Here is a 27,343-nt window from a genome sequence, read left to right on the forward strand (position 1 = left end):
TTATGCTAATTTAATGAATAAATTATGCAAATTTAATTAATAAAAATGACCCATTTTAAATCCAGCTCTCTGTGTCCGTGTCGTTACTCCGCCTCTGCTGCAATGCACGGCCGGTGACTTACCCCCCGGCGCGGATTTGCTGCAGGGCCAGGGAGACACGGCCCTCGACGCAGCCACCATTTTGAATGCCGGGATCTCGCGAGATTTCGCGAAATCCTGGCCATTTTGGGATCATCGGCCGAGGTCGATGATGTTGTCGGGGGGCGGAGCCTGCCAGCCCTATAAAAGGGGCTGTGCAGGCTTGGGGCCTCCTTTTCACCCCGATGACAATGAGCAGCGAACACCCACCCGCCCTCCCTATCTTCCAGTGTGCCACTGTGGGTCGCCCTTAGGGGGGCCGAATAGGAATTTTTGGCGGTCTCGGTATTTTCTACGACCGTTTTTTTCGCCTATTCCACACTGTGATGACGGATAGGCGGTTAGGGGGTGCTTCGCCCCCTGGTTAGGCTAATTGGCTTACCTTTGGTCATTTGGGTAGGCAGGTTAGGGGCAGAAAACTGGGTGGTGTTTAGCAACTGTGTGTTCTCCGTTGGGCATCTGATTGACAGGTTCTCTCCAAAGGTCATGGTGCCTTTAGCTCGATTTGACCAATAGGGGGAACCCATCTTTGGGTCCCGCCCATCTCTATCCCCTTGTAGAGGTTAGACGGCAAGACCTCCCACATGCAGGTGCAAATTTAATTAATAAAAATGACCCATTTTAAATCCAGCTCTCTGTGTCCATATTGTTACTCCGCCTCTACTGCAAATAATTTTCCCTGTCATTTTCTACAGGGCAACCTTCACTGATCAGTTCACTACTTTCGTCATCGGCCTCTTCTCCTTTGCTCTCAGTCACCGAGCAAAGCACTTTGGTACCCAGCACAGTGGGATCTACACCAGCTAAATATGCATTGGAGGATGTTGTGGAGTAACCTGAAGTAATGGAGCCAACATCAGTTAAAAATTCACTGTGCTTGTTTTGAGGGCCTCCTAATCTTCTACAGGCAGCCTTTTGCAGAGAAGCTTGTGAATTGCAGTTGAGAGTAGTGCCTGAGTCCAAAATGGTTTCTTCCAACACAGAAGCAATCTGGAAATTAGGAAGTTTGTGGTCATCTTTTTGTGCATTTTGCCAAGAGATAGGATGTGGGGATCTCCTGTATTTCTCAATATAAGATGTTGAGGGTTCTTCAAAGAACAAATTATCTTTCCTCAGCAACATTTCATCCTTACTTGTTGCAGAAGGACTGATAACACAGTCTTCCTTTTCTTTCAGAAATCCTACTCTCTCTATTTCCCCTGCAGTTTCCTTCTCCAACTCGGTTTTAGATGTGTCTTCTTTTGCTGAGTCATTGAAATGGAGCTCTGCAGGCTCCTTCATGAAAAAAACACTATCCCACTCATCTTCGGAACTGCTGGGTTTGAGTTTTTCTGTTGCTTTTTTCCGCTTGCAACTGGTTGTGGCAAATGTAGAGGACTTAAGTAGCTCTCTGCTGTATAGATTATTTCCAGATCCCCAAGAATCCTTAAATTTGGAAGAGTCACTAGTAACTGAATCTGATACATCTCCAGGATATAATCCTTCCAATGTTGCTGAGTAAATATCTATGCTTGGCACTAGCTGAGACTCTATTGTGTTTTCTTCCTGAATTCCTGTAAAAGGTTGTTCAGCATCATCATCTGCGAAAAACCAGCCATGTTGTTGGATAAGTGTTTCTACAATTCTGTATTGATCTGGCATATGAGTAACCATATTAGTCATGTTATCTTCAGTTGTCCTCACAAGTGTTGGACCAAATACTATTGCCAGGTTTCTAGATTCCATCTTGTCCTGTTCTGAATGTTCTGCTACATTTCTCAGATGGGCACAGAGAAATTTAATTGTTTCATAATGATGTTCAGTGTTTTTAGTTGTTCAACGAGATCTTCTTTTCTGTTGGCGTCTATGAAAGCTGCATATCTCTCGTTAATAAAGGGTAAAGGACTTCAATAAACTACTTATGATATCCAGATCTCGGCAGAGTCTCTGGCTGAGGCCTGGAACAAGGCTGCAGCGGAGGCCCTTGACCGAATTGCACCGCTGCGACCTCTCCGCGGCACTAGACCCCGTAGAGCTCCATGGTTCAACGAGGAGCTCCGGGAGTTGAAACGCCAGAAGAGACGTCTAGAGAAGCGATGGAGGAAGAGTAAGTCCGAATCCGATCGAACACTTGTAAGAGCTCATATTATGACTTACAAAGTGGCACTCAAGGCAGCAAGATGCGCGTATCATGCCACCTTGATTGCATCAGCGGAATCCCACCCGGCCACTCTGTTTAGGGTAACCCGCTCCCTTCTTAACCAGGGGGGAGTTAGGGAGCCCTTGCAGAGTAGTGCCGAGGATTTTAACACGTTTTTCGCTGATAAAATTGCTCGGATTCGAGCGGATCTCGACTCCAATTGTAAAACAGAGTCAACTGACAACGAGTCAGTCGAGGTGACTGGGGCTAAACGTCTTTGTCCATCTGTCTGGGAGAAGTTTGACTTGGTGATACCTAAGGAAGTGGACAAGGCCATTGGAGCTGTGTGTTCCGCCACCTGTCTACTGGATCCGTGTCCCTCTTGGTTGGTTTCGGTCAGTCGAGAGGTGACACGGAGCTGGGTCCGGGAGATTGTCAACGCCTCCTTGGGGAGTGGGTCCTTTCTGGCTCCTTATAAGGAGGCACTTGTGCGCCCCCTCCTCAAGAAGCCTTCCCTGGACCCAGCCATACTCAATAACTACCGTCCAGTCTCCAACCTTCCCTTTATGGGGAAGGTTGTTGAGAAAGTGGTGGCACTTCAGCTCCAGCGGTCCTTGGAAGAAGCCGATTATCTAGGTCCTCAACAGTCTGGATTCAGGCCCGGCTACAGCACGGAAACTGCTTTGGTCGTGTTGATGGATGATCTCTGGCGGGCCAAGGACAGGGGCTTGTCCTCTGTCCTAGTGCTTCTTGACCTCTCAGCGGCTTTCGATACCATCGACCATGGTATCCTTCTGCACCGACTAGAGGGGTTGGGAGTATGAAGCACTGTTCTTCAGTGGTTCTCCTCATACCTCTCTGGTCGGTCGCAGTCGGTGTTAGTAGGGGATCAGAGGTCGACCTCTAGGTCTCTCCCTTGTGGGGTGCCTCAGGGGTCGGTCCTCTCCCCCCTGCTATTTAATATCTACATGAAACCGCTAGGTGAGATCATCCAAGGGCATCGGGTGAGGTATCATCAATACGCCGATGATACCCAGTTATACATCTCCACCCCATGTCCAGCCAACGAAGCAGTGGAAGTGATGGGCCGGTGCCTGGAGGATGTTAGGGCCTGGATGAGTGTCAACAAGCTCAAACTCAACCCAGACAAGACGGAGTGGCTGTGGATCTTACCTCCCAAGGACAACTCCATCTGTCCGTCCATTACCCTGGGGGGAGAATCACTGGCCCCCTCAGAGAAGGTTCGCAACTTGGGCGTCCTCCTCGATCCACAGCTCACATTAGAGAAACATCTTTCAGCTATGGCGAGGGGGACGTTTGCCCAGGTTCGCCTTGTGCACCAGTTGCGACCCTACTTGGACCGGGAGTCACTGCTCACGGTCACTCATGCCCTCATCACCTCGAGGCTTGACTACTGTAACGCTCTCTACATGGGGCTACCTTTGAAAAATGTTCGGAAACTTCAGATCGTGCAGAATGCAGCTGCGAGAGCAATCATGGGCTTTCCCAAATATGCCCATGTTACACCAACACTCCGCAATCTGCATTGGTTGCCGATCAGTTTCCGGTCACAATTCAAAGTGTTGGTTATGACCTATAAAGCCCTTCATGGCACCGGACCAGATTACCTCAGGGACCGCCTTCTGCTGCACGAATCCCAGCGACCAGTTAGGTCCCACAGAGTGGATCTTCTCCGGGTCCCGTCAACTAAGCAATGTCGCCTGGCGGGACCCAGGGGAAGAGCCTTCTCTGTGGCGGACCCGGCCCTCTGGAACCAACTCCCCCCAGAGATTAGAACTGCCCCCACCCTCCTTGCCTTTCGTAAACAACTTAAAACCCACCTCTGCCGCCAGGCATGGGGGAATTGAGATCCTCTTTCCCCCTAGGCCTTTACAATTCTATGCATGGTATGTATGTATGTATGTTTGGTTTTTATATTAATTGATTTTTAATCATCAATACCAAATTACTATTGTACACTGTTTTATTGTCGCTGTTAGCCGCCCCGAGTCTCTGGAGAGGGGCGGCATACAAATCCAATAAATAAATAAATAAATAAATTTATCATCTTGAAGATCAATGTCAGTCAATCTTTTGTTCAGTTCTTCTTGCATATTTGAGATGGCAACATTATTTCCTGGAACCCTATAAATACCAGTATACTGAAGAGCTCTCTCTTCAACTAGCTTGCAGCATATTTCAACAATTCTTGGTATATACTTATTGTTCTCTGCTGGGGGACAATCAACTAGTTTGACACCAAACGTGCAGGCTGCAGATGGCTTCTTTTCAAACATTCTTTTCATGATGCTTGGAATGTTTTTTTGCCATGTACCTTTATCTTTGGGTGGGATTGTCTCATCTTTTCCTTTAGTAAGGAATTTCTTTTCTGATTCTTCCTTAGGAGAATGTGGACTCTGAGTTCTTTGCTCAGTTTTAGTGCCAAGGAATGTCTGTCTTTCAATTAAGCTCGCTCTGGATGGTTTTGAAAGTGGCTCAGTTTTGCCACTAGAAGCACCCATAATTGTGCTGTATTCTTTAATCCTCCAGCTAATTAGATCCCTGCTTGAGACACCTATATACTTCTCATTGCTGTTTTCTCGTATAGCCTTAATCCACGCCAACATGTCATCTCTATTTTCAGCTTGAAACAGGTATGATGTAGTAAGTCCAAATGCATGTTTCTTCTTGGGGGGGGGGCAGGAGGACCTTCCTGGATTTCCCAGGCAGCTGGCTTGAGTCTTGTGCCGGTCAGCAAAGCTGGCTGCCCGCCGGAGACCTGGAGAGAAAGAAGGGAAAGAGAGGGAGGGAAAGAGGAGAGGAAAGAAGGAGGGAGGGAGGGAAGGGAGAGAAAAGTGAACGAGAGGGAGAGAGAAAGGGAGGAAGAAAGGAAGGAAGGAAGAGATAAATATAAAGGGAGAGAGGGAGAAAGACAGGGAGAGGGAGGGGAAGAGAGGAAGGAAGGAAAAGAGAAAGAGAAAGAGAAAAAAGTGGAAGGAAGAGGGAAAGAAAGGAAGGGAGAGACAGAGAGAGAGAAGATAGGAAGGAAGAGAGAGAGTGAGAGAGAGCAAGAAAGAAAGAGTGAGAGAGGAGAGAGGAAGGAAGAGAGTGAGAGAGAGGAAGAAAGCAAGAGAGAGAGAGGAGTGGAAGGAAGAGAGAGAGAGAAATGATAGAAAAAAGGGGAGAAAAAAAGAGAAATGAGAAAATTATTGAGACAGAGAATGACAGGAAAGAGAGAAACAGAGAGAGAAGTGACTCTTGATTTAAAGCATATGGTAAAAGCACTTAAATAATAACAGAGAAACCCCCCCAGCCCTCACCTGTTTTTATTAATAGTTATGTTTTTGGATTTGCTGGTTGTTTTAGTTTTAATAGTAATAGAGTTTGGTTTGGTTTTATTATTAATTTATTTTAATAAAAAAGAAGGGATTTTTATTTATTTATTTATTCATACATACATACATACATACATACATACATACATACATACATACTTCTATGCCGCCCAGTCCCAAGGGGACTGCCGCTCAGACACTATACTTTTCCGCCCACCCCGAAAAAAAATTAGAGGGAGCATTGGTCAGCTCATCTATGAATGGAATTGATGCCAAGGAATCATAAAGTGTGCAGGAACAACAGCCTTCCTTTTCTTCTATTTTTCTTATATGAATTTCTTACCCTGCATCATTGGGTAACCAACAAGTGGTCTCAGAGGCAGTCTTGACCATTTTCAGCTGAAAGATAGGACTGGTGTTGCAAAAGTTGTGGGGTTTGAGGGCCAGAAGATGGTTTTTCCCACAAAATCACTTCCTCCTCATTTGTTTTTGTTACTTGAAGTTCAGGCTGCCCTTTTTCATCTTCATGTTTCGGAACCCTGCGGCCTCCGCATCTTGTGAAGACCGCACGAGCCCATCCAAGCCTCTTCCAAAAGCAGGAGGAAAAGTTGCATCGGCTTGAAACTTTTTTTCTTTTTTCCCCCTCAACCGGTCTTTCTCCCTTCCTGCCTTATTCGAGGATCGGGCGGCCGAGAGGCAACAAAACATGCCACTCTATACACACTCCCGGGGACGGGAAGGCAGCAGGAAGCAAAGGCAGGGCAGTTAAAGCCGTTCCAATCCCGACCGTCCGCCCCCCTGACGCGGCGGCGGCTGTGACTGAACCTGCCCCTGGCTGTTGCGGCTTCCCCTCATAAACACCGTGGTGGCGCTCGCCTCAGCCTTTGCCCGCCGCCCTACACACACACCACCGCCCAGCCCGCTCTGCAACATTCTTAATGTTATTGGATTTGTCACTTCCCTGGCAGATTTCCAGATTTCCCAGGGTGTACGTGAGAAACATATATTCACATAAACATAAATATCCACAAAGCAATAGGGGCTAGTTGCCTTAACAAGAAAAACTAAGCAGACAACTTATTTAGCAAATATCGTCTTGGTCTCTTCCCCTAGAAGAGTAAAGGGACAGAAAGCAATATTTTATTTCCTGTAAGAAGAAAAGAGAGGTTAATTTCAAAACAGCGATGGATGCAGTGAAGAATGATAAAATAGATTGGTTCCATTCTTGCATAACTGAATGGAAAAGATCCTAGTGACTGTTTAACCCAGGATCAAAACATACAGATGTATTTAGAGATCTCAATTTATGCTTTTGAAAATAAACAGCCTGGAAATTAAGGGGACTGGGGCTACTGTCAGAGCTTTCTCTTTTTTTTCTATTGTTATTTTTACATACATACATACATACATACATACATACATACATACATACATATATATATGTCAAATGTTTTTTTTTTAGCTGGAATTTTAAAATTAAGGGAGACTAGGATGGTCCCATTTCGGCCTAAAAAAACATTAAAAACAACAATATATATAATATATAAATATATAATATAATATATAATATATAAAATAAGGCCGAAATAGATCTATCCTAGTCTCCCTTAATTTTCAAATTCAGCTTAAACATGTGACATATATATATATATATATATGTTTTCGTAGATTTTCACGGGTACAGGTATGACAGTCTTGGTATATTCTGGTTTCTTCCCGTGTAGGATTTGGAAATTTCTGGCGACGTTTCGACGAGGTCTCACTCGTCATCTTCAGGCTGGTGTTTCTGTCCTTGTTCTAAGGCGAACACTGCGAGACCTGAGCTGCCTTCCTTCTATAAATACTGGTGGCTGGGTGTGGTTTGATGGCTCAGCAATTGCCTGCTGTGTAGAAACTTTCTACTTCCAGGTTCGGCATTGGGAGGCCGCCGAGAAGCCCCCCGGCTATTTTAAAAGGTGACAGCTGGGTGGCGGGGCTTCCCAGCAGCTTCCCGAACCCGGAAGTTTGGCAAAATTTCGGGGTTCGGGAGGCTGCTGGGAAGCCCCGCAGCCCAGCTGTCACCTTTTAAAACAGCCGGGAGGCTTCCCAGCAGCCTCCTGAACCCGAACGCCAAACCCCAATGCCAAACCCTCCATGCACTTCGCCCTGAATGCCTCCTGGCTCAAGCCGGCGGCGGCAGACTGCCTTTGGGTTTTCGGCTTGGGGGGGAGCAGGAGGACCTTCCTAACTCCCTCCTCCCTGAGCCGAAAACCCAAAGGCAGTCTACTGTCACCCGCTTGAGCCAGGAGGCATTCAGGGCGTGGAGGAATGGGAAGCTCAAACACCGGTGGCTTCAGCTTCCCATTCCTCCATGCACTTCGCCCTGAATGCCTCCTGGCCGCCTGGCAGAGCGCTCGCAGCCAGCGGGCGGCAGCGGTGGGGGGGGACAAAAGGCAGGCCAGCGCCCAGCTCCTGCCTCTCTGGAGCCGCCGACCGAGCGGAGCAGCAGCGCGGGGAAGGAGAGAGAGAGAAGCAGGCGGCAGCGATGGCGGGGGACAAAAGGCAGGCCAGCGCCCGGCTCCTGCTTCTCTGGAGCCGCCGACTGAGTGGAGCGATCTTCTTCCGGCCATGGGTGAAGAGCGGGGAAGCCGGCGGCTGTAGCAGCTGGTGCAAGAGGCTTCCCCGCCCTTCACCCATGGCCGGCAGAAGATCGCTCTTGCCCGGCTCCCCGCCCCTCTTCTGCTGGCCACGTTGGCTACAGCGGCAGTGACAGCTGAGGCTTCTCCTCCTCTTCCTCCTCCACCTCCTGTGGCCACTTTCCCCAAGAAGCCTCCCATCCACAGAGGAGGCGGGGATACCTTTGCGCTGCTTCAAAGCCCAGGCGGCTCCGAAGAAAAGGGGGGCTGCAGTGGCGGGGGCTGCTGCAGCTTACCCTCCTCTTCCTCCTGCGGCCGCCTTCCCCAAGGATCCTCCCATCTGCAGAGGAAGCAGGGAGAGCTTTGTGCCACTTCGGAGCCCGGAGGAGGAAGAGGAGGAGAAGCCGCAGCTGTCACTGCCGCTGCAGCCAACATTTTCTTCAAAGCCGCACCGAGCTCCAAAGCTGTGCAAAGCTCTCCCTGCCTGCTCTGTGGTCGGGAGGCTCCTTGGGGAAGTTGGCCGCAGAGGAGGCAGGGAGAACTTTGTGCCACTTCGGAGCCCGGAGGAGGAAGAGGAGGAGAAACCACAGCCACCGCTGTGGCCACACTTTCCTTCGGAGCCCGGCACAAAGCTAACCCCGCCCCCTGTGCAGCCAGAAGGCTCCTTGGGGAAGGCGGACGCAGGAGGAGGAGGTGGAGAGGCAGGATAGCTTTGCGCCGCTTCGGAGCCCATTTCTTTCCTGCTGCCACTATCTCCTTGAAGGTTTTCCCGATGAAGCGCTGCACTGGGCTCCAAAGTGGCGCAAAGTTCTCCCTGCCTCCTCTGCGGCCACCTTCCCCAAGGAGCCTCCCGACCGCAGAGCAGGCAGGGAGAGCTTTGCGCCGCTTTGGAGCCTGGTGTGGCTTTGAAGAAAATGTTGGCTGCAGCAGCAGTGACAGCTACGGCTTCTCCTACTCTTTTTCCTCCACCTCCTGTGGCCACTTTCCCCAAGAAGCCTCCCATCCACAGAGGAGGCGGGGATACCTTTGCGCTGCTTCAAAGCCCGGGCGGCTCTGAAGAAAAAGGGGGCCACAGCAGCGGGGGCTGCTGCAGCTTATCCTCCTCTTCCTCCTCCTGCGGCCGCCTTCCCCAAAGATCCTCCCATCTGCAGAGGAAGCAGGGAGAGCTTTGTGCCACTTCGGAGCCCGTTTCTTTCCTGCTGCCACTATCTCCTTGAAGGTTTTCCCGATGAAGCGCTGCGCTGGGCTCAGAAGTGGCGCAATGTTCTCCCTGTCTCCTCTGCGGTCGGGAGGCTCCTTGGGGAAGGTGGCCACAGAGGAGGCAGGGAGACACAAAAATATGTAACCCTTCCCTGGTGCAGAGCTGAAGGGATTGGATACTGTAGCCTAGAGGATAATTCTCTGCCTTACAAGGCGAAGGTTTCAGGTTCAAGTCCCAGTGGGTATGGCTAGCTGATGAGGCCAAAATAAGGCCGAAATAGATCTATCCTAGTCTCCCTTAATTTTCAAATTCAGAAAAAAAAACCCATGTGACACATACAGATAGAATTGTCGGCTATCAATAAAATTAACTGCCTTGGAAATGGCCCTGGGTTGGGCCGAGAGGCAAATAAGGAGCTGTGATGTTCCTTCAATACACCAGGGTGATTCGACACAAAAATATGTAACCCTTCCCTGGTGCAGAGCTGAAGGGATTGGATACTGTAGCCTAGAGGATAATTCTCTGCCTTACAAGGCAAAGGTTTCAGGTTCAAGTCCCAGTGGGTATGGCTAGCTGATGAGGCCAAAATAAGGCCAAAATAGATCTATCCTAGTCTCCCTTAATTTTCAAATTCAGCAAAAAAAACATGTGACATATATATATATATATATATATATGTCACACACACACACACACACACACACACATACATACACACACATACACACACACACATACATACTATACTGTATATATTTACAATAAGTATATTTCAATGTATCTTTTTAATTTGTTTTGGCTTAAGCTTTAATTGGAAGTTGATTTGAAGACGAGAGAATGCATACATTTGATTCAGGACAATCTCTCAAAGGGTGGGAACATTTTTCTAGTGCATTTCATGAACAACAAAGCCATAATTGCAAGCAAAACTCCTTTTGTGGTCACTCAGAATTCAAATAAAGAAAGCAAGAAATGATGGACATTATTTAATTAGTCATGGTTGATAGAAATCCTGGAACTTTTTGGATGTAACTTTTTTCCAGTATTGTTTCTTTTTCATCTCTGTTTCAAGGCCTCTTAAAGTTTTATCATGTTCTTCAGTATGCATATCTGAAATACCTCTCTGTATTTCATGCTGTGAGTGAATCCCTTTCTTTCGTGTGCTTCATTGACTCTAACTTTATTTTCTTTTCCTCTTGGGGATACCAAAATAAATGTTCTAATGCTCTTATTCACATTGTTAACTAGAACGTTTGTGATTTAAATGTTATTGCTATGAACTTAGAGGGAAAAACTTGATGAGCCATGATGTAGTCTTGTATAAATTAGTTTAGAAACTGAGCCATAAGTAGGGATGGCTTTTCCCACTTAAAAACAGAAAGCTAATATTAGAAAAAGGAGTTGCCATGGAGAGGGGGGGGGCTCTGAATGAATGTTTGGACTGCAAACTCCTAAATGTTTTCATAACTTCACTATACTTTATCAAGTATAAGAAATAGTCCCATTGCTTTATTTATATCTTATCTGTGCTTTTCTTTCATAAGCACATACACAAACATGTAGATATTAGCTGAATTGGTTGCTAAGGATTTTTTTTCTTCCAGATTTAATCCTCACAGTATTACTGATATTTACCTAGTCACAACAGCAGTATTAAGTGAATTGCATTCACTTAATTTCAATTTTGCAGCTGATAGCCTTTCCCTTTAAGGTTATTTATTTTCATTGAACTTTTATTTGACCTTTATCATTTTACATTGGAATAAAACTTTTTAGAATTTAGAATAAAACTTTTTCAACCAAATGCATTTTACTTTAGCAAACATACATAATTATTTAGAGTTATAGAAGGATAGGCAACTGTACACCTGCAAATCAGATTTTAGTTTCAGATGCTTATTTTTTGTTGTTGCTGATGTTAAAAACACCCCCAAAATTGTCACTTTATAAGTCATCTGGTGGTATGTGGTTTTTTTTGTTGAGGCATAAAATTTTAAAAACTTTTTAAAGAAGGGAAATGGAAAATTTTAAATATATCATTGCAAATAGAGATTTTAAATATTGCTAAATGAGTATTATAACTACTAAAGTAGAAGCTCTGAAGTGAAAAATGTCAATGAACAATTGAGATAATATAATAATGCCAGTTATGAAATATTATACAGAAACTCAGGGTTATCTCCAAACTGATAAACTTTGTTTTTCTCCACTATAGTATCAAATTTTTTGTTCCATGAAACCAGACTTCCTTGTTATATACCATATAATTGTGTCTATTGTGCTAATATGCATTTTAGTCCAAATGTTCATTTGTTCATGTTACATTTTCAGACATAGGCTTCAGTCAGGTGAAGACTATATGCTTAATTTAATGACTTTTTGTATTATATCTTGAAAGGATATGATGTGTATCTATAATAAAGATAATGTTTTCCTGTGTTGTCTCATCTCATTTCAGAAGGTAAGCATATTTCTTCCATCTGCTTTTAGAACCATAGAGTAGCGTTTTTCAAAGTTGGCAACTTTAAGACATGTGGATTTCAACTTCCATAATTTCCCAGATAGAAGGAATGGTTTCAAGACATGGGGTGAGGTATCATCAATATGCCGATGATACCCAGCTTTACATCTCCACCCCATGCCCAGTCAACGAAGCGGTGGAAGTGATGTGCCGGTGCCTGGAGGCTGTTGGGGCCTGGATGGGTGTCAACAGACTCAAGCTCAACCCGGATAAGACGGAGTGGCTGTGGGTTTTGCCTCCCAAGGACAATCCCATCTGTCCGTCCATTACCCTGTGGGGGGAATTACTGACCCCCTCAGAGAGGGTCCGCAACTTGGGCGTCCTCCTCGATCCACAGCTCACATTAGAGAACCATCTTTCAGCTGTGGCGAGGGGGGCGTTTGCCCAGGTCCGCCTGGTGCGCCAGTTGCGGCCCTATCTGGACCGGGACTCATTGCTCACAGTCACTCATGCCCTCATCACCTCGAGGTTCGACTACTGTAATGCTCTCTACATGGGGCTACCTTTGAAAAGTGTTCGGAAACTTCAGATCGTGCAGAATGCAGCTGCGAGAGCAGTCATGGGCCTACCCAGGTATGCCCATGTTTCACCATCACTCCGCAGTCTGCATTGGCTGCCGATCAGTTTCCGGTCACAATTCAAAGTGTTGGTTATGACCTTTAAAGCCCTTCATGGCACTGGACCAGAATATCTCCGAGACCGCCTTCTGTCGCACGAATCCCAGCGACCGATTAGGTCCCACAGAGTGGGCCTCCTCCGGGTCCCGTCAACTAAACAATGTTGGTTGGCGGGCCCCAGGGGGAGAGCCTTCTCTGTGGCGGCACCGACTCTCTGGAACCAACTCCCCCCGGAGATCAGAACTGCCCCTACTCTTCCTGCCTTCCGTAAACTCCTCAAAACCCACCTTGCCGTCAGGCATGGGGAAACTAAACATCTTCCCCTGGGCACGTTGAATTTATATATGGTATGCTTGTGTGTGTGTATGTTAGTATAGGGGTTTTTCTTAAATTTATAATATTTTAATTAATTGGATTATGTATTGGATTGTCTTTTCACTTGTTGTGAGCCGCCCCGAGTTTTTGGAGAGGGGCGGCATACAAATCCAAATAATAAATAAATAAATAATAAATAAAATAAATAGTTCAATTTTAGTTTTTCTGGTTGTTTAGGTGTGTGGAAGCAGCATCTAGCGCATGGAAGGCTGAGGACTAGGGTTTCTGTTTTGTTTGTTTTATTGTTTTATTTCATTTTGCACTACGAATTGAGAAAGGAAGAAAGCAAAACCTGGATGGACCTGCTTGGCGCTTTGCTATCTAAGGGCTTGGAGTGGAAATCCAAACAGTTTAATTATTTATTTTATGCATAGTCTCAGTGGTATTCTTCGGGGAGGGGTGGCATACAAGTCTAATAAATTATTATTATTGTTGTTGTTGTTGCAACTAAAATGTTACTTTTCTTGATAGCTATTCCCAAGTAATTTCTGATAAATTGAAAAACATTTTTAGAACCATATTACAAAAAGAATTGCATGATATACTGTATTTTTCAGAATATAAGATGCACTGGAATATAAGATGAACATTAGTTTTGAGAGGAAATCAAGGAAAAAAGGCCTCTGCCTCCTAGCAATTTGCCAAACAGCCAACAGTAAATAGTACATATTATATACACCGTTTGCTATGTACAGTATTTATGTGCATGTATATCTGACTCATAGAAATAGCAAAGAATTGGAGAAATTTACATTACGGCAGTATATTAATGCCTGAAAGTTTGCTTAAATGTAGTCACGCTAACTCCTCCCAATTATCATGGTTTAATAGAGCTGCCGTATCTTAATATTAAACAGGACACATTACAGATTATATAGTTATTCTCTGCTATTTAAAAAACGATACAATAGCACTGGCACTCTTCAGATCAAGCATTTATTTTTAAAACCTTCTTCATTTTGTTAAGTTGTCTACAACAATAATAAAGCAGTCTTTAAAAAATAGTCTAATAATTTGAACATTCTATAGACATTTATAGTTATCGAATTACTTCCTTGGAGTTTCAGCAGTCCAACAATTTGCCTCCCTGCAGCTAGTTCTAGCACATTGCCTGCCTGTGCTGAATCAGCTGTGGGTTCAGAGGTTGATAATGAATTGTTTGTGCTAATCAGTCTCTGCTGCTGCTTGTTGCAAGGAGGTAAATTGCTGGGAGGCAGAAGCCCAAGGGAGGGGGTGGTTGGGTAGGGCTACAGTCAGTGCATAAGATGCACTCAGGTTTTCACCCTCTTTTGGGGGATAAAAAGGTGTATTTTATACTCTGAAAAATATGGTACTTTTCAATATCACTTTCTTAACACTGATGACTGATATTATTCTCCCCAAAATAAAAATCAGTTGCTATGAATGAGTAGAAATAGAAAAGAAAGAAAGAAAGAAATTGTTTTATCTGTAATTTTCTGAAAAAAGGAAACATTTTTTCATGCTTCCCTTTCTTATCCTTGGATTATTATTATTAAATAAAATTTTTGTAGTTGAAGTGAGGTGAATTAGCTACACTGCCTTGGATATTCTGATTATTGCTGATCAGGAATGATCTCTTAACATTCTGGTAATCGCATATTAAATATAAATTGTATATACATTATTTGTATAATTATGATTTATTAAAGTAACCTTTCTATTATCCTTGTTTGGGTATGCGCAAAACCAAATAGGGATGTTATTGCTTAACTAGTGAGTAGCCAAGAATATCCTTTCAATGCTTACAAAATTGTTTAATAATATGAAAGCTACAAAGGTGTATTGATAATATCTAGGCATTTCCCAAAATCTACTTGATATTATGAGAGCTAATGTGATATAATAGTTAAGGAATCAAACTAGAAACCAGGAGTTCAATTAATTCTAATCCTTCTTTAGGCACAAAGCCAGCTGGGTGACCTTAGAACAGTCACCCTCTCTCATCCCTAGAAAGGAGACAATGGCAAACCACTTCTGAAATCTTACTGAAAAAACTGCAGGGACTTGTCCAGGCAGTTGCCGGTCACCAAGACTGATGCAAGTCTTAAGAACAAACAAATATATGCCCCTGAACTAGAGATGAAAACATTGAAGACGTATCAATATTAGGCTTTATGAGCTTCAAAGCAATAATTAGCCAAGGGTTACTTTCCAAAAAATATATATATTAAAGTTTGGATCTGTAATATGAGTTTTCAGCATGCCCAGCAAATTGAGATAAATTGTGCATATTAACTGTATCTATAGCAATCTTTTATGCCAAAATGGTGACATATGCGTGAAGATGTAATTATGCAAAAGTCACAATTATATTCTTGCATTTGAACATACGATGTAAGTACACAAGGCACAACGTTTGGGCTTATATCATAATTTACATAATTTATCCCTCTGTGAATTCTCATGCTGGATATATTTAGAAAATGTAAATGGATGTATGAGAATATATAATATACCATTGGTATAATTTAGAATAATTGTTTGATAAGTTGTTTCTATGCCTGCATAGTACTGTTTGAAAAATGTTCTTATATGGACTTTGTTAACAATAATTTTAAAAAAATCTTAATTAAATATTTCTTAGTTTCATTCAATTATACCATTCATTTTAAAAGGTTGAATATACAATGACCCTTTTAAGCCTTTTTTATATTGGTATTATTAGTTGTGATTTCAGTATTGCCAGAGGAAATTTCCACAACCATTTTTACTTTCCATACTTCTGCATTTTTCCTTAAAAGATAAAAATACTAATAAAATCCTGAGATTAAAAAAATGAAAAGTGATTTACTATTCTGATAGGATGAAATAGAATTAATTTAATGACCCGAGGATTTTAACAAATGTAATTTCTCAATTGTGTAGATTTATGTTTGATTTTAAGTCAATAATTCCTCTGAGCAGAGCTACTTTTAAAAACATGTGCATGAACAAATTCATCCAATCCTTTCCAGACACACTATTTAACCATTATGAAAAAGCAAAAATCTGTTTTCACATGGACTGCAGCCATTGTTTCTTACTCAGTAATTAGACCTCAGATGGTGAAACAATTTCAGAACATGGTTTACCAATATACATGCAAATCCAACGGATTGTGGTAGAGCCATGATTAGCATAGTCTCCATCAACATCTTAATTAGGCCCCATTTCAGCATGGAGCAGTGGTGACTATTTTTGAAGTACTGAGAACGTGGGGGGGGGGGGGTTTCAGGGAAAATATATGCTTTCCAAAGGCTGGGGTTTTGTTTTGTTTTGTTTTGTTTCATATTTATTTTGAAAAGTAGTAATCCAGTTCTAGCAAAAGAAAGAGCAACAGGGAGGGATGCCTAAAATAATGAATCAAGGGCCTATACATGCTATCTATTCTAATATAGCAGGACTGTCAAACTCGCGGCCCCTGGTCCAGATGCACTACGCACTAACTACACCCATGCCTGGTTTAGTGAAGGAGAAAAAGCTCCTAATATGTCAAGTGATGCCACTGTGACGATGTGAGTTTGATACCCCTGTAATATAAGATGAGTTATCTGCATCATCCTACTGAGATAATAAGTTCATTGTGTTGAGAAGAAGAGTAATAATTTTTTTGGGGGGGGGGGCGCGCAATGGGATATTCATAAAACTAAGGGCAATGGGCAGAAATATTTAATAACGATTTGTGGATGGACTGAAGTTCCTCATTTCTTATCTGAGTTACAAGTGGCATCTTAGCTTTCCTTTCTATTCATGAGTGTTTACTTTTTGCCAAAGCAGCTGAAACAGTACTATAAGATGTAATTATTCCAGAATAGCATTTTTCAGATCTTCATTCTTACAGATTTTCTATGTAGCTTTTGCTATTCAAGAAGTAATCTTCATTTCATTGTAGAGTATGCTACAAGAGTTTTAATTAACTTAGACAAACAGAAGCTGAGTACAGTAATCAGATTAATTAAATACTGTATTTTTCAGAGTATAAGATGCACCGGAGTATAAGATACACCTTAGTTTTTAGGGAGGAAAATAGGGGAAAGTATCTGCTTACCAGGTATTCATCTGACTAGCGTTCTTAGTCTGGTCACCTTCAGCACATTATTTTATCTCCTGGTTAAGGGCTTAAAAAATCCTTTATTCTGAGAGAGTAACAAGCCAGTAAGAGTTGGGAACATCATTAGCACCTGGAAAAAACAATTGGAGCAAGTAGAGCAATGGAAAGAACACTGCAAAGACTTAGGGCTTGGAAAACATTCTTCTTTGCATAGAATAACAATGAAAGAGCTTGCAAGCGAGTAAGAGCTTGGAATATTGTTAGCACCTGGTTAGGGCTGGAAAGAAACATCTGTAGCAAGTAAAGCAATGAAAAAAACCCCTACAAAGACAGGGTTTGGAAAACATTCTTGGCAGAGAGGAACAATAAAAGAGCTTGCAAGCCGGTAAAAGCTGGGGACATTGTTAGCACCTGTTTAGGGCTGGAAAGAAACATTTGGAGCAAATAGAGAATGAAAAAAAAATCAAATACAGGGTTTGGAAAACATTCTTGGCAGATAGTAACAATGAAAGAGCTTGCAAGATGGTAAGAGCTGGGAACATCGTTAGCACCTGGTTAGGGCTGGAAAGAAACTTACTTGGAGCAAATTAGAGCAATGAAAAAAACCCTACAAAGACTTAGTGCTTGGAAAATATTCTTCACAGAGAGAAACAATGAAATAGCCTGCAAGGTAAGAGCTGGGAAGATAATTAGCAGCTAGTTAGGGCTGGGGAGGAGCCTCTTGTAGGGAGGAAAAAGGTAAGTCTTATACATCAAAATATATGGTAGATTTGCTTAGTCATATCAGCCAGAGACAGGCATTCCATATTCTTTGGCAGATATTGATAATAAATCTACATGATAGATCTATGGCAAACATACAATAAAAATGTATTCCAGTCCATTTTCAGAATCCAAGAATTTGTAGCCAGTAGCCACTAATTGGCTTGGTTGGCACAAATATCTACTTTTGATTTTTTGGCACAAACATTCTTTTTTTTAATTTTCTCAAGGATTTATTTTGGCAATAAAATTGGGAAGAGTATTTTAGTTGTTATTTTTGAAAAGTTCTGAACTGTTACCAGTTTAGTGCAATTTACCTAGTATTTTATGCCTATTTGTACTAGTCATAAGGCAATGATTAAGCAAGAAAAATAATGGAAGAAATAGTAATGAAAATAACTGCAATATTTTGCTTGATGAAATTTCAAACATTCCAAAATATACCAAATATAACTCTGTAGGAAGACTAAACAAGAAATGTGGAAAAACCTATGAATTTAATAGATAGTGGCATAAAGCAATCCATCTCCAAACGGTTCAATAGTAGGATTTGGTAAGCTGCACATTTTTGTGGTTTGAAAATTGAAAGTATTTTTCTTTCATCTTTAAATATGGCAGATAAAAGCCTCTTTTGTATTTGCAGCAGCAATATAATGCTTGAATTGTAAAGCTGTAAGAGTGATCAACTGGCTAACCAGACATGTAAGAATTGCTTTGCTAGAATACAAGAGAAATCCAATAACTGTTAACTGCCAACGCCTGGAAAGCTCAAAAGCAAAGTGTAAAGGACAGAATATATAGCAGTCATGGTGAACCTCTTTCCCTTGGGTGCTGAAAGTGCATGTGCATGTGTTATTGTGCATGCTTGCCCACACCCATAATTCAATTCCCTCCACACCCCTACACCCTATGTATGTGTGATTCTCATGTGCTTTACTGCCCTAGGCATGTGCACACAACCCTCCGTTTCCTGCTTCCTGACTTCTGGTGGTCCTGGTAGGCCCTTTTTCCTTTCTTGGAGCCTGCAGAGGGCAAAAACGCCCACCCCCACCTCCAGAAGCCCTCTGGAGGTTGAAAAATGCCCTCCCAAAATCATCATGCAAACCAAAAATCAGCTGGCTGACACGCACATGCACACTGGAGCTCAGCTATGGCAACGGTTCATGTGCTAGCAGAAAAGGCTCTGTGTGCTATCACGGCTATATAGTTTGCTTCTTGTATCTTTTATAGGGATGCTCTATTTTAACATACCAAAGCAAGTTTTATGTACTTATTAATATCAATAATGCTTTCTAAGATACAAAGATTATGGAATTTTCTTTATACACTGCTTTAAGTTGTTTGGAAGAAAGAAAAAACTCCACAAAATTAGTCATTCCTGTTTTTGGAAAATGTTGCTAAGGGTTCCCTCTCTTCCTGAATTGGGGCCTCCCAGTTGAATGCTTAACTGAGTGTAGTGAGTTCAGTTTGGGAAAGGGTATTCTATTCAATTTTCTACTAATAATTGTATACTAATTGTTCTGTCGGGCTCTCTGGTAAATTCCTCCCAAAAATTCACAGGTACAAATTTCAGACTCACACACGTTTGAAAATTCAAAACAATGTTCTCTATAATGAAAATTCACTTAAACTAAGCCCTCTTTTGGTATAGCAAAGAGCACTGGTCTCCAAACAAACTGGTAATTTGTACAAGTCCCTTATCAGTTCTGTGATACTTAGCTTGCAGCTGTGAGGCAATTCACAGTCCTTCTTTCACAAAGTGAAACACACTTTGCTCTGGTTTAGTTTCAAAGCGGGGGAAAATCAGCACACAAAAGGTCAAAGTCAGTCTGCTGTGCGGGCTTCATCTAACGCTGCTTGGAGGATTAGGTCTGTCTTGCCTAATAAGCATCTCTGAAGGTGGATGCCCCTCACTCCACACACCAGGCAGTCAAGCAGAGCATCATCCAAATCCTTATCACAAGTCACAATATAGGGCTGCTGTCCTCAAAGCTGCCATGCAATTGTTTATTGTCCTGCCTTCAACCTGGTTCCTGTAGTGGAATGCATGGTGCCTGGTGATGCGGGAAGGTGATGAGGCATAATGACTCTTTAATTTGGCCAACAGTGTCTCCCAGTACACTGCTCCAAGTCTCAGTGGAGCAAGGAGAGCCTTGCGATCTCAAACATCTTGGATTCACAAAAATTAAGAAAGTACGCCCATTTCCGATTACTGGGAAAAGCTGTGAAATCATTTGCTTCAAGGAAGTTTTCAAAATGCTCTATATACGATTCCCATTTTTCTATTGTCAGGTTGAAAGGAGCGAAGGTTTCCAGTCAGCCATTCTGTCAGACCTTGCGATTGCACTGTTCATGTGAGGTAATTACTGACATCTCATCAGCCGTGACTCAGTTCTTGTTAGTGACCAGCCCAGATCAAGCCTCAGTTGAGGCTACTAGACTTTGCTCAAATCTTCCATTCCAGAATCCCATCCTCATTGCCAGTACAGTAATACCTCATGATACGAACTTAATTGGTGCAAGGAGGAGGTTCGTAAGACGAAAGTTTCGTAAGACAAAACATTGTTTCCCATAGGAAACAATGTAAAGTCAATTAATCCGTGCAACCAAAAAAAACCCCGCAAAAAAACGGCTTTCGGCGACTGCTGGGAAGCCGCGTGGCTGTTTTAAAAGGTCGCAGCTGGTCGGGGGGGCTTCCCAGCATCCCCCGAACCCGGGTTCAGGGTTCGGGGGGGTGCTGGGAAGCCCCCCAGGCCGGCTGCGACCTTTTAAAACAGCCGCGCCGCTTCCCAGCTGTCTCCTGAAGCCGAACGCGGAAGTTCGGCTTTGGCGTTCGGCTTCAGGAGACAGATGGGAAGCGGCGCGGCTGTTTTAAAAGGTCGCAGCCGGCCTGGGGGGCTTCCCAGCACCCCCCCGAACCCAAGTTCGGCAAAAGTTCGGGTTCGGGAGGCCGCTGAGAAGCCCCGCCACCCGGCTGTCATCTTTTAAAACAGCCAGTGGGCTTCTCGGAGGCCTCCCGAACGCCAAACTCGGAAGTTCAGGTTTGACGTTCGGCGTTTGGGAGGCCGCCGAGAAGCCCCCCCGGCTGTTTCAAAAGGTGACAGCTGGGCGGTGGCATTTTTTGCAGGTTTTTTTGATTGTTGCATGGATTAATTGACTTTACATTGTTTCCTATGGGAAACAATGTTTCGTCTTATGAACTTTTCATCTTACGAACCTCCCCCGGGAACCAATTAGGTTCGTAAGACGAGGTATTACTGTATGTGCAAAAGTCCCTGTATGTGCATTCATGATCATGACTTAAGGAATTTTTTAAGGTATTTTGAATTTGCAATAGTTCCTTCATGCATGGCACAGTGATACAAATCATTGTCAATATAAATTGTTGCACCTGGTGATGTAGTCATAAATGCCTGAAGGGCACTTAGTTGGGAAAAGTGTCATGGAAGGTTTCCAAAGGTCATGGAAAGGTTGAAACTGACAAAACAAACAGCTTGCTAGTCTCAAGGCAATAGTGAGGATTTTTTCTTTCTGAGATAGAAGTGGAAAAGTTGTTGTTAGTTTATTCAGTAATTTGTTAATTGCATTCAGTAATAATCAGATGAAGGTATGTTCATCTGAGTATTTCCTCCATCAGGAATCCACACATCCAGCTACCAGTATTGCTGTTTTATGAGATTGTGAAAAAGTATCATATTTTCAAGGAATAAATGAAGTTCACATCTATTTAATTTTTTCCACTGAGTAAAAATTCAATATAGAACAGAAGTATTAACATATGCTTTTGTTAACATTGTTGTTTTTATTTTATTTAAGAAATTGATTTGATTGTCCAGCTTTTGTATATGAAAATTTGTGTGGGATTCATCAATGATAATAACAATAAAATGGCAGGATAGTAACTGTGATGAACATGATAATACTATGACAAAAAATGTGGTGTCAAAAACCCTCTGTATTATGTTCATAGGTAGTTGAATTATATAGAAAACAGAGGGAATGCATAATTTAAGGAGGAGTAGAACCTTATTCCTTCAAGGACCAATATGAATTTACAGGCATGTCTTAGGTTGTGATAGCCTACAGATGCTGATAAGATGAAATTGATCTGAGCAATTACAGACACTTTATAACACTAAGAGTGGAAAGTAAAATCACATAGAACTAAAACCAGTAAGATAACATCCTCTATACCAGTGATGGCGAACCTATGGCACGGGTGCCACAGGTGGCACGTGGAGCCATATCTGCTGGCATGCAAGCCATTGCCCTAGTTCAGTTCCAACGTGCATGTGTGTGCTAGCCAGCTGATTTTTGGCTTGCACAGAGGCTTTGGGAGAGCGTTTTTGGCTTCCAGAGAGCCTCTGGGAGATGAGGGAAAGGCATTTTTATCTTCCATGGCTCCAGGAAAGCCTTTGGAGTCTGGGGAGAGCAAAACACAAGCCTACTGGGTCCACCAGCCTCCAGAGGGCCTCCAGGGGGTGGGAGAAGCTATTTTTGCCCTACCCAGGCATTGAATTATGGGTGTGGGCACTCACGCATGTGCAATAGTACACATCCACGTTCTTTTAGCACCTGAGGAAAAAAAGGTTCACTATCACTGCTCTATACAAATCATCAGCAAATGCATAAGGGGAGACTGAAAGACTGATGTATAAAGCTACCTTCTAGATTGGTTTATGAAACTGAACTAATGAAGTTGTCTACTGTCCTTCCAAAGATATAGAATTCCTCAGAGAGGGCAATACAATCAAGAAAGCCCCACTACTGATATGAACAAGGAAATTTAAAAAATTCTTAACAGGAAATGTAAATGAGGCAGATCTTACCAGGATGAGTGCAGTATCAGCTTGTTATCAAACAGCATCTTGAAATAACATCAGTCTCCACTGACAAAGCTGAATTCAAGAAAGTCCTCTCCCTCTCATGCAAACTAGAACAAATTTACAGGAGATTGAGGATAGAAACTAACATTTGGCTGACCATAACCCAATAAAAATTACCGTAAACTGGAAAGGACTAAAGAAAAAACTGGGACGGACATTGAATCAATCAAAAGAGAAAGAATTCATGCAAAATAAATTGAACTTTAAAAAAATAAAAGAAGAAAGAAGAGATATCATTGCAAAACCTATAGGATACAACCATATATATATTAGGGAACCAGCTATAACTTACATAGTGAGAAAAAATAAGGGGGGGGGGAATCAAATGACCTTAAGAGAAGAATCTTAAAAACTTCAGCTAGAACAACAAAGAGATCCACAAAAGAAAACTCTCAAAAATCAAAAATCAAATGGAAATAATAAAACATACATTGAACACATAGAAAATACATAGAAAAGGAAAAATTGGTGCAACAAATCGAAACAACAAAGCAGAACCTTTTTTGAAAATGCCAACAAACCAGGAAGATGGTTAGCCAATAAACTGAAAAAAGAGAGATGAAATTGATAATTACAAAATGAGAAGTGATGTATAGTTTCAAACTAAGATTAAAAATAATAATTTAAGAATTTTATGAAAAATCATATGATACAGAAAAAAATTTGGAGGAAAAGATACAAGAGCTAAACTACCAAAAATGCCTAAGAATATTAAAAATATGTTAAATGAAAAAGTAACAATGATGGACTTGGCACAGGCGATAAAAAGGCAAAAAAATAACAAGCTGTTCTGCCAGCGTGTTTCAACCGCCTGTAATTACAGGAAGACACACACCACACGATAAAAGGAAAACCCAAAAGTTTTTATAAAAGAAAAACAGAAACAGCTCCCTTTTTAAATGTCAAAGGGATTTTCTGGTACACACAAGACACAGGTTAAATGCAATCCAATTGCTCACCCAATAACTGCGAAATTGAGTCCAATTCTAAAGTCCATAGAGTCCACACACAATCTTGAACAGCAGAAAACCCACGATCTTGACGAAACAATGAATCAGATAAACTGCCATGAGGCTAAAACACCAAGCTGCACTTTTATCTGTAGCACTAATTACAATAGCCCTATCCAACCACAGGTGGCCTCATTTTCTCTTGTAATAATCCTTCAGTTGTTGTCTCCTATGCATCACTCTACGCATGCGTGGATGTGTAATTAATTCTTGTTCAGAATCCAAGGATGATACAGATGATTGATCTCCTCCTGGGCTGTCTGCCAAACTCCCCTCTTCCCTGTCACTCACACTTCCTTGGTCAGAGGAGGCTTCGTCGGCAGATTCCATCGGGAGCAAAACAGGCCTGCGGCATGTGGATGTTTCCCCCACATCCACCTGCACATTCCTTGGGGCAGGAGCTGGGCCAGAGCTAACCACAACAATAAGCTAAATATAATACTTTTGAAATTTATTTGGCAAGGGGGAAAAGCTAGAATTAGATTGAAAATGTTGCAAGATTCTAAAAATAATGGAAGTTTTGGACTGCCAGATTGGGAGTTATATATCAGGCATGTGTATTAACATGGGTGAAAGAATAGATTACCCTCAGACATAAGAGATTATTGTATTTAGAAGGTCATGATCTGCAACTAGGATGGCATGCTTTTTATGGTATGATAACAATAAAATTGATAAGATATTTCCAAAATCACTATGTAAGAAATGCACTATTTTTAGTATGGGAAAAAGTAAAAGCTAAAATATATATGAAAATACCAGGATGGCTTTCAACAATTTTTATTCAACAACTTTTTATTAAATCTAAAAATAGAAGACGAAAAATGAAAAAGAGAATGATAGTATGGGCAATTTTTTTGGATACAATATAGAACTAGACAACTGGGAAAGAAATAACACTGTCTTTCTGAGAGCAGTAGTCTATCTTAGAGACTTTGTGAAATACGAAATTTCGACCTTAAACATTTTCTAGTGCTTTAAAACTTTAGATACTTTAGCATTTGAATAGGGTACCTTTTTTCTTTTTACTGTTGAGTTTTTCCTTCTGTCAGTTTCATCTCCCCATTTTGCTGAGAACCATGGGGCATTTTCTGTGAGTCATTAGCACCTTTGTCATCTGCTATTTGGTCATTATATTTTTTCATTATATTGGGTTTTTGTTTTTTGGATTGAATTTATTATTTCATTTTTTTATGTTATTCCCTTTTATTCACCATCCAGAGTCACTAATTGTGAGAGGGATGGGTTTTCTTTATAACTGGTTGCCATCGTCAATTTATAGTTCTCTAATGCTGAAGTGTGATTTAACTCCTTATTTAGTCAAACTTTGACAAGAAATGGATGAAAGTAGAAATGCCATCTTATGCTTTGCATAGCTGTCAGTGAGGCTTAGCCAAATCCTTTCTTTGGGAGAAAATTACATGGTTAACATTAGCTCATACACTAAAATCCTCAGGAACATTTTTTCTCTCTGAAGAAATGAATTCATAGAAACATAGAAACTGACGGCAGAAAAAGACCTCATGGTCCATCTAGTCTGCCCTTATACTATTTCCTGTATTTTATCTTACAATGGATATATGTTTATCCCAGGCATGTTTAAATTCAGTTTCTGTGGATTTACCAACCACGTCTGCTGGAAGTTTGTTCCAAGGATCTAACTTTATGACTGCATGTCATAAATTAATGACAGAAAGTGAATAATTTTTTTGTTGCTTTTCTCCACTGATTCACATCCTTGTATTTTTCAGCACTCCTTTTTTGTTAACATTGCTTAGTGTTTGTAGAACTCAAGAGTGGCATATTATTAAGCAATGGAAGGAGTGCTCTGAGACTTGCCAATGTTTTACGAACATTTCCTGATAGTTAGAAATCTGTCCCTTTTGCCTTTGGCAATTGAGATAAACTCTTAATTGCTATTTATTTATGAAACTTACACCACTAAGTACTGAAGTGTTTGCAGTGTTTATAATAAATTGGTTATACTGGTGCTATTGGATGGGAGATCTCACTGCCTCTTTGCCAGGCAGGTAATGCCATCTTCAAAATTCTCTCTTTAAAAAAATCCTGCCTTTAACATCTCTAAAACTAACTCAAGGCAGTGAATATACCTAATATAAAGTATACCTATACCTTCCTCCTCCTATTTTCTCCACAATCCTGTGAGGTGTGTAGAACTGAAGGAAAGTGGCTGGCCCAAAGTCAAATTTAGTTGGTTTTCATGCCTAAGACAAGACTGGAACTCAGAGTCTCCTGGTTTCTAATCTGATGCCGTAACCAAACTGCTTTAAAATCCTACTTTTATCATAGTTTAACAAATTCCCAATGATAGCTTGATTAGAAAATGAGTTGAATACAGGTAGTCCTCGATTTACAAATGCTTAGCAACTATTAAGTGGACCTCCTCAGAACTATGTATGTCCTACATGCAGGAGTGGGCTACTGCCCAGACTGGGGGGGGGAACGCAGTGAGGTGGTGAAAATGGAGCTCCACCCCAGAGCACCCAATTTACACTAATAGATGTTGAAAGAAAATGCAGGGCGTCCTGCATAAACCATTTCTGATTTCAGGCTAGTGCAACTAACAATTGAAATAAAGGATTGCTCAAGGCATATATTTGTAAAAACACAACAACATCTTTATTCCTCTTTCTTCTTCTTTCACTCAATTATCATCTTTGCACGCATTTCCTTCTTTTCTCATCTCTAGCTTTAATATGAAAGTAATGTATCTTGAAAATCATAAAAACACATTCCACAAGTCATTCTAAAATTTATGAGCTAATCAGTGTTAGCCAGGAGTCATAAAATCACACAATACAGTGGTACCTCAAGATACGAACCTCTCGTCTTACGAACAACCCGAGATACGAACCCGGGGTTCAGAAAAAATTTGCCTCTTCTTACGAACTTTTTTCGTCTTACGAACGCCAAACCAGAACTTCCGGGTTCGGCGTTAGGGAGGCTTCTGGGAAGCCCCCCCCCCCGCTGTTTTAAAAGGTGACAGCCAGGCGGCGGGGCTTCTCGGCGGCCTCCCGAACGCTGAACCCGGACGTTCGGGTTCGGGAGGGCTCTGAGAAGCCCCGCTGCCCAGCTGTCGTCTCCCCCCAGCACTTCTCCCAGGACAACAGGCAGGGCGAAGCAGCGTGGGGTAAAGGGAGGCTGAAACCGCCGGTGGTTTCAGCCTCCCTTTGCTCCACGCTGCTTCGCCCTGCCTGTCATCCTGGCTCAGGCGGGCGGCGGCAGACCGTCTTTGTGTTTTTTGTTGGGGGGCGAGCAGGAAGACCTTCCTGACTCCCTCCCCCCAGTGAAAAACACAAAGACGGTCTGCCACCGTCCACTTGAGCCAGGATGACAGGCAAGGCTCAGCAAAGGGAGGCTGAAACTGCCGGCGGCTTCAGCTTCCCATTGCTCCGCGGGCGGCGGCAGACCACCTTTGTATTTTTGGCTGGGGGGGGAGCAGGAGGCGCAAGATCGGGCCAGCGACGGGCATGGGGCAAGGCAGCAGGTCAGCATCCTGGGCGGGTGAGGAGGCGCGGCCGAGCGGGCCCGGCTCAGGCTCTGGCTAGACCTCCAGCAAGACAGGGCGGGCAGCGACTGGGGGTGGCGGCGGCGAGGGTGTGGCCGACTCGGGGCTGGTGGCACCCGACGCAGCGGGCAACATTGGCGCGGGAGGCAGGAGAGCACCGGGCGACCGGAGCAGCAGCGCCGCC

General features: G+C 42.7%; 2 protein-coding genes across 3 annotated transcripts in view; one reads left to right on the forward strand and one right to left on the reverse strand.

The window, feature by feature from the left end:
* The window catches only part of MID1 (midline 1), a 351,173-nt gene that overhangs the window by 107,745 nt on the left and 216,085 nt on the right, over nt 1–27,343 (forward strand). The window lies entirely within an intron of this gene.
* LOC139167148 (rho GTPase-activating protein 21-like) lies at nt 799–8,268 on the reverse strand. The gene is given in 6 exon segments (XM_070751572.1): nt 799–1,192; nt 1,259–1,937; nt 1,940–2,013; nt 2,015–2,056; nt 4,316–4,970; nt 8,175–8,268. Coding segments are annotated over 6 exon segments (1,938 nt in total).

This window comes from Erythrolamprus reginae, chromosome 4, assembly GCF_031021105.1.
Source record: "Erythrolamprus reginae isolate rEryReg1 chromosome 4, rEryReg1.hap1, whole genome shotgun sequence".
NCBI classification, from domain to species: Eukaryota; Metazoa; Chordata; class Lepidosauria; order Squamata; family Dipsadidae; genus Erythrolamprus; species Erythrolamprus reginae.